The 8,820-nt window shown below is 31.2% G+C and overlaps 1 protein-coding gene across 1 annotated transcript in view; it reads right to left on the bottom strand.

Moving 5' to 3' along the window:
• LOC110025594 (CSC1-like protein At4g02900) overlaps positions 1-8,820 on the bottom strand; it is a gene marked incomplete at its 5' end in the record, with an annotated part of 87,811 nt that overhangs the window by 78,564 nt on the left and 427 nt on the right. Inside the window, 2 exon segments of the mRNA XM_020726154.1 lie at positions 1,980-2,129; positions 3,058-3,444. Coding sequence (XP_020581813.1) covers positions 1,980-2,129; positions 3,058-3,371 — 464 coding nt within the window.

Raw genomic sequence — 8,820 nt, forward strand, 5'->3', positions numbered from 1 at the left:
CAACCAACACCCAACCAAATTGAATCTCAAACATTTGATTACATCCCCTGAGAATCGCATCAATAGGTCGGTGACAACAGTAATCCATGTTGAAAGAATAAATTAAATGCTTACTTAAATTTAATGAAGTTTATAATTTAATTTTTTTATATCTTCATATGCATTTGTAATTTATACAAGATGTTCTATATCAAATTGACTGATTCTACTCGTAGAATTTTATGAAATTATTTCAATCTAATTTCTGGGAATGCTAAATTTGAGTTATACTTTAAAATTGTCAAAATTTTCTCCAACTTTCACAAAATTGGGTGTTACATGATGGATGGATTAATTGGAGACAATTTGGGAAACTCCTTGATCAGTTTTTATTCTCTTCTTATTTGTGTTTATTTCAAAATTATTTCCTATCCATGCTTGGGCTAGATATATTTGTTAAGATTGTAAATTAGGAGGGATAAGTTTCCCTATATATGTAGCCTTATAAATGAAGATTGGTAATAAGAATTATGTGAGGATTCCCACCCATATTTTTTTACGGATTAAGAGAACAAATCCAGTTGAGATCAAAATCATAAAAAAGTTACGACATAGAAAAATAGTGGCTACATGCTTCGAAAAATGAGAAAAATACTTGGATGCTTCTAAAAATAGAGTGTTAAACTGTGCGTATAAATAAACTAATTTTACTAATATGGAAAAAAAATCCTTTTTGCAAAACACAAAGTAAATTGTGTGTATGTTTAACAAGACAATTTAAAATTGTAAGTATAAATATATAATTAACTACGAAGAGAATGACTAATCTAGGGATCATATAAAAAGGGGGTTCATCAAATCTAACCGTCCACTTCAAAGAAGTCTATGAGAGGTAGCTTCCATCACAGTAGTTTGATGATTCGAGATTGTCTTATTTCCTTATACATATTACTATTAGTACTGATTCTCATATCGTAGTGGAGATTAAAGAGAAGATAATCAATCGTCCCCCTAAGTCCACCAACAAATTTAAACTATTAATATGATGTTTGGTGATTAATATTGGGAAGTAAAATATATTTAACATTGGATCAAAATTCTAATTATAATAGGTCAAGGTTTGAATTTTGAAGTTAATTTGTACAAGTTTTTTTTTAAATTATGGATTTGGAAAATAGTTAGTTGCAATTTTTTTTAAAATTTGAATATATTTAATTTTCCATTTTTAGAAAAAAAATCTCTTTATGGAGTTTGTTTAGTAATGGATGATTTTATTCTCTATTAATAAAAGATACAAGTGCTTCCCTTTCAACATATGATCTTTTACCATAAGGGTGAGATCCCTCTGTGCCTATCAAAGCTTTCCCACTACTTATGATTAACACTGCAGGGGTAAAATAAATGATAACACATTTTAGCCACATTTTGTGTCATAAATTTTAAGCAGTCACTTTTCCCCGATAAATTTGCCAAAAATTTTCCAAATATCGTCTTTAAAATGATTAGAAATAATCCCCAATAAGCCTCCAGCATAAAGGAAGACTAATCAGTGTTGTTAGCTAAATAGGAAACCAATAACATGCTGCAGTGAGGGAATCTATGAATGAATTGATTTCTTGTCAAAAATGAGTGAAGACAGCCAAAAAATAGGGAAAAATAAAATCCTCTTTCAAGCATAAAATATATGCTTTATAAGAAAGAAAGCATATGTTTGATGAAGATTAGAATAATTTTCATTTCTAATTTACAGACATGACGCAAGCAAACATTCTATCATTCACAAATAGAATAATTACGTCGCCTCGCTTCATATGAAAATCGCTTTGGATTGAAAATTGACAAAAAAATGCATAAAAATAGATGTGTGCATACATACAACGACATATACAATAAGTACATACACATAGGATTATGTAAAGGATGTGTAAGATGTAATCATACATATATATACATAAAGAGAGAGAGAGAAAGAGAGAAGTTCAAAGTTCAAAATTTCAAACCTCTGTGAGCCTGGGGGAATATTCGATATTGAGAGTTTGTCAAGGTCACTAAATGTTAGTTCTTTACGATGCTCCAAATATCGGCCAGTCATATTAACTGGCACCAAGACAGCAAATGCAAGAACAGAAAGAGGAACAAATATCTTCAGTCTGCATTATAAATCAAAACATGGTTGTAAGTTCTAAGATATGTAAATGTTTAACCCTGGAAATGTATATAAAAGTTGAAAAAGAAAAAAAAAAGCCATTGCATTGCTACTTCGTATTATGAATCCAGAATAGGTTGACAATTTTAGAAAAGTAAAGTTCGAACCTGGAAATATGAATGTAAAAGGAGAAAAATTAGAAAAGGACAGGGTGATAATGGGAAAAATATTACATCAGGACTTCTAACGTAGAGCTACATTCGGATTGGAATATTTGGCTATTTTACGGGAATATTCCATCCGCGTTATTTGTAAAAATGATGTGTTATTCGAGTATTATATGGTGTTATTAGTTTATTTTGCGGTGTTATTAGAATATTTCATCACGTTACTTGATTTGGGGCTGAAGTGTTATTGGAATATTCCCCCGCATTACTTGATTTGGGGATGTGTTATTCCAATAACATAGTGGAAATTGAAATAACACAGGAAATATGTCAAATAACACAGCCCCAAATCAAGTAATGCAGGGGAATATTCTAATAACACCGCAAAATAATCGAATAATACCATATAATAATCGAATAACACATCATTTTTACAAATAACAAGAATGGAATATTCCCGTAACACAGCCGAATATTCCAATTTGAACGTAGCTCTACGTTAGGAGTCCTGATGTAATATTTTTCCGTGATAATGCTGGTCGGTCAGATTTCATAATTAAATAAGAAATTTTTTTTATGATAAGCCTTTAAGCATGAGCTTAATTTTGAGAACAACCCAACAACTTATCTCAGATAAATTCATAGTGATATATTGCAGGTATTAAGTGTTGAGCAGTAGAAAAGGTGGATATAAATATGATCACTTGGTATCTACATTTGGTTAAGAAACCATGAAGATATAAAACTGCAAATGAGGATACTCACCCAAGGAGATAGATTCTGATATACATAACCGAATCAAATCCAGCATGATCAATAAGCTCAAGCTCTGGCATTTTTAATGCTGCTGGCATCCAACTCAGAAATTTTATATATGTCCGGCAGTCCAAATTAACAATTTTTTTTATAGAACCTTCAGCTTTTGTTGGGCTGCTCCTTATCCCTTTGAGGTACCACTTTGGAAAATATACTCTATCATTGAATGGTTGAAGCCTTAATATAGCAAACGCAACAAAGAAGGCAAAAGCTGATAGGATATTTATAGCCGCAGCCATACAAATATCTCCAATTGTTGCCATGTGTTGCTTGGAAGACTAAATATCCTGAATGACTGTAGCATATGAAATAGTTCTGATAAAGAATGAGCACTGCCTGCACAACGGTTGCTAACATTAACTAACCAATAGAAGCTTTAGAAACAAAATCTCAGGAAGTGCTATTGCAAAACTATGATGTTACTGTGAAGCATAGTGGCCAATTTCTACAATATGAAAGAAAAATACAATAAGAGTATATTAACCAGCTTGGCTCTATAACAGGCAAGGTATCTAATTTTTTGTTAAGATTCTTCCGGTTTTTTTTTTTTTTTTTTTTTTTTGTTGAGCAACTCTAATTAGGCATGAAGAAAACCTTGAAATTGATGAAATTATAAAACTAATCAAATACGGCCCCGTACTTGCACAACATCGACTATTATAAACTGTGATTATAAGCCACGGAATCAACCTAGTCTGGCCTGGTCTTTTTCCTCTCACTAATTCACTTGTACTGCCCCTCTCATAAATCAAACTAGATCAGCCAACGCTTAACTCCGTACCACCTTCACCCGCTTCAACTATGAGAGCTATTTTTTTCCTCAGGTTCAATGTCACCTCCTTCGACATATGATTTAAGATGAGCAAGAACTAGGGCATTGCAACCCTTCTCCAAACAGCCACCAACCGTCCTCATAGCCGTCAAATCCCTTGCAGCCATGAATCTCTAGTAATTAACAACCATCACTCCCTCTCCCAAAACTCTAGCCACCAATCCTTCAATCTTCACTTACACTGCCACTAAACTCTTTGGGAAAATGACATCTCCTTCTCGTTTCTCAATGAAAAGCATCCTTATTATTTCTTCTAAGGTAAAGTGATCCCTCTTTTTCTTATTTTGTAGGCTCCAAAAGTTTTAACCCCGATCACCCTCGAGATGAAATGAGAGCATTATACAAGGATCCGGGTCAAGTTTTTAAAAGACGGTTGAAACAATAGGTAAGACATTGTTATAGATTTGCCCTCATTTGCAAGAAATTTAAGATATATGGTTTAAAATTTCTCATAGGTGCAAGCTTCTATAGTTAATTATCCCTTCTAATAACATGAGGTTACTTACAATTGATGCTAGTCATTAGAGCGTTGATTGCTACCATATAGTAGCGGCAAGTAAAGTTTAGATCATAGATTAAAGAGAACATAGATCATATGGTGGAAGAAAAGGTGGCAAAACTGATTAAAATCCCATGGTTTTGTCATCTAAGATTGTCATAATCCGTAATCAAATTTCTCAAAGAAGAAAGTAAACCCAATATGAGAGAAGGATCCATGTTGACAATCATGGGTTGCTTCACTCTAGTGACTTTATAGACCTGGAATGAATATTTGTATAAGAGGATAAACTCAAGTCGATCTTAACTATATGACAGTTTTATGCCCTATCAAGTATATTGTATAATTCACAACTCAAATAAGCTAAGTTATTGGGAATCATTCAAGCTATTACCGTAACCATAAAATAGTAGACTATTAGACCAAATCGCCTTGTCAAAGTGCTCTAATTGCAATTACTTCATTTGTGAATCTGATTAGCCACACAACACAAGCAAAAGACTTGGGTCATATCTTTATTGACGTGAGATTATTGAGTATGAACATAACAGTATACTTTTTATGGCATTCATTCTTAGTGAGCTTTAATTAATCACACCATCAATAAAATATTGCAAAAGTTAAATAAATTTTCTTATTATCTTTAGTGACAAATTTTATTTAAATATTTTTTTAATTTTTATAATTTGAAACTTAATTTGATGAATAAACTCCTCTAATTGATATTTGCATTCAACACGGCATCATCAAGAAGTTTAATGAACATTTGAAGTATTGATATTTGCATTCAACACAACATCATCAAGAAGTTTAAAGAACATTTGAAGTACATATATTTTTTATTGATATAAGAAATATCACTATCTTTATAAGCATTAGTCTTATAGACTCTTATCCTTATGAGAAAGAGGATTAAACTGATCTAGTGGTGACTCTGCTTTATCAACTCTGATTTTAGTTAAAATGAGGATCAAACTGGTTATATGGGAGCTCGGTTTGTAAACTTCATGCCTTATAAGATGGAGGATTGGACTAGTCAAGGTGGGGGCCTAGTTTTTTCAACTCCAGCCCTAATTAGGAGGAGAATTAGACTAGTTAAGGTATGACCTACAAACATATCTCATAGATAGAGCGGTCCGCTCAAGAGCGTGAAATAAATTTTGATTTTAGTCATTTTAAAAAAGAGATTCTATAAAATTTAAATGTTTGTACGTTTAACAAAGCAGAAGCGATTCTAAAATTATATTTTTAACTCACACAACATTTTTAAACTAAATATTTGAACATTTTGTGCATCGATCGAAGCACATGCAGTTTGTTTTTTAGTTTGCATGTTGTTGACCTCATTTTTGGTCAACTCAATTCTATTTGGCCCTTAACCTCTCCTTTAAAGGAATAAGTCACCTTTTTAGTGCCCCTAGATGGCTAGTTGGTCTTGCTCTGGCTAGCTTAGCCCTTTTCTTGATTCCTAGCTGAGCTTCGTTGGATCCCAACTCACTCAGTGCAATTGGGAATCAAGAGATAAGTCTACTTTAAAACTTGATAAGCCTAAGCTAAGGTTGTATGTGATTTGGCTCAAAGCATGGGTGATTTGGTAGGGTTGCTTGGCTGAAATTTAAACATAAAATTAAAATTAAAATTAAAGTCAAATCAAATATGAAAAACTTAATTGGAACTAAATCAAGCACAAAAGCCAATTAAATCTATGAATAATTTAATCTAAAACCAAACTTAATCTAAACTTCAAATAATTTTACCAGAAATTAAACTTAATTTAACCTAGAACCAAATCTTAATCAAATATAAATAAACTTAGAATTAACACTAAATTAATCTCAACCCGGTTTAGCCTTAATTCCATAACTAAACTTAATTGAAACTTGATTTAAACTTAAGCAAAATCCAATTCAACCTTAAATCTAATTATAAACTTAACTCAAACTTAAAGGAGAAATCAAGCCTAAACCTAAAACTAAAACTAACTCAAACAGAAACTTAAATTGACCGAGCTTAAATAAAACCTGAAGTCTAACTTAAACTTTTGCATTACAAATTGAATTAATTATAAATTTAAACCTAAACATAACCTAGCCTAAAGTATTCCAAATTAACAAATCAAATTGAAAACTTAACATGAACAAACCGAAGCAAAATTAACTCAGCCAAAAATCTAATCAAACTTAAATTTAACCACTAAACTTAATGAAATTTTGACTAAACCCAAACAAAAAATGAAACTAAATGCAACTTAATCCTACACTAATCTGAGCTAAAATATAGATAATAACCAAATCCAACTGAAAATATATGAACCTAATCAGCCAACACCACACTTAATAGAGACTCGAAGTCAAACCAAATAGCCATATTCTCAATGCTTTGGCTGTAGATCTTTTTCAGCCACTTGGTATGGTTTAAGCCGAATGTAAAGCTCGAGCACCTCCATGGAAGCTAGCTTGCGGGGCATTGGCTGCCCAATTGGCTAATTCATCTTCCCATCATCCAATTAGGTGGAACCAGATTGCGCTTGGCAATCCTACGATTATCCCTGAATTGGTCTAGCTCACTAGGTTGACTCAGCAAAGCTAATCGAGTTCAAGACCACCCAGAGCGCCAAAACCAAATCCCCCATTAGAAAAACTGGTCAAACCCTAAGCCATTGCTCAATTGATCTCAGCATATTATCTCCAATGAGGGTTGAGTCTGGCTAAACTTAAAATGTTTTAAGTGGTTTCTAGAATTAAAATGAAATTAATTGCTTGAGAACTTAAAGCATTCATAAAGCCTAAAATTATACACCAAATGACTTGAGAAACCTTCTGGAATGGTTGGGCACCATCTCCAACTTCTCTATAAATTTTGATTAATTTTTTAATTAAAATTAATTTTTAATGAATTAAACCAACTAAATCACTTAGAAAAATATTAAAAATTCAAACTAAATAAAAAATAATCTCAACTTTTCATAATGCCTCTGTCTAATGATCCCTCACCTTGAGATAATTTCATAAAATTTAGAGTTAATTTAATATACAAACTCGATGTATTTTATTAAAGGAAATTCATACAATTAAAAATTTAGAAAAACCATTGTTTAAAATATTAACATAAAATCAACTAAACTCGAAATCAGAATTAATCAACATGATCAAAAAATTTTGAAATCTATTCCACATAACCTTTAGATCATGAAAAAAATTATAAAATTAAAATATTTTCTGAAATTTTAAATTTTAATAATTCAATTAAAGCTAAATTAAACTATAACTTATCCAAATGAATCCATTTTGACATGAAATTTTCACAAGATAATTAGGACCTCATTTCAAACTATATTGTAATTTTCATAATATTTAAATTTAATTTAAATTTTAATTAATTAATATAATTAAAATAATCATTAAATAGTAGACAATTCAATATAAATAAGAAAAATCACAAATTTTAAAAGATTGATTTTTTGGCTTCATTTGACTTTAGAGGGCAATTTCATAAAGATTTGATATGCTTGTGATGAAATTTTGAATTTTCATTCCAAAAATATGATTAAAACCATAAACTATCCTTAAATTAATTAGAATACCCTAAGACTTAACCTTGGACACTAATACCGTCGTGGAGACCTTACGGAATAAAACACTAAATGAAATATAAATAAACACTAATCAACTTAATCTAAAATAAATAATTAACTCAACTAAAATAGTTAATTATAAATCAAACCTCAATTTCAACTTAACTATGAGACCAAGACTTCTAAATCATAACACCCAACCTCAAAGCTCAACTATAATACTCATAAACTTTAATTTAAATAATAATTCAATATTAAATATATTTTTAATTTAATAATAATTATTATAGTAGTTTTAATTTTTTCTAAGGAGATGGATGCTTTAAATTTAAACACTTGCCACCCCTTAATTTTTAATTCCGTAGCCCCTCTCTTTAAATTCTGACTCTGCCACTGTAAACACGCATCCATATTTCTTGCAGGACACAAGCTGACTTGACATAAACAACAAGTAGGTTATAAGATCATAATCCAAGTAATTCTATGATTAACTTTCCATGGAACCTTCAAAAGTTTCATTTTGCATGCTCCTTGTCACTTATACAATTAATCTCTACATTTATGCCGTCAGTATCATTTACTAAACTGCGTCTATGGTGCAGTCATGACCTCCATACTCTTTCGCTAAATGGCACTGCCTCTCCTCAAATGAAGAGAACAGAAGTTCAAACCTTATCTTGATCGCAAAGTCCTCATACCTAAGATATATAGCATTCCCGAGATATGATAAGAAAATCTCGGAGAATGATTACTAACATCCCAATTTCCAAGCAACCATTTCTTGTAAATGTAATAAATGATAGCTCT

This window comes from Phalaenopsis equestris, unplaced genomic scaffold (genome assembly GCF_001263595.1).
Source record: "Phalaenopsis equestris unplaced genomic scaffold, ASM126359v1 Scaffold000311, whole genome shotgun sequence".
Taxonomy (NCBI): Eukaryota; Viridiplantae; Streptophyta; class Magnoliopsida; order Asparagales; family Orchidaceae; genus Phalaenopsis; species Phalaenopsis equestris.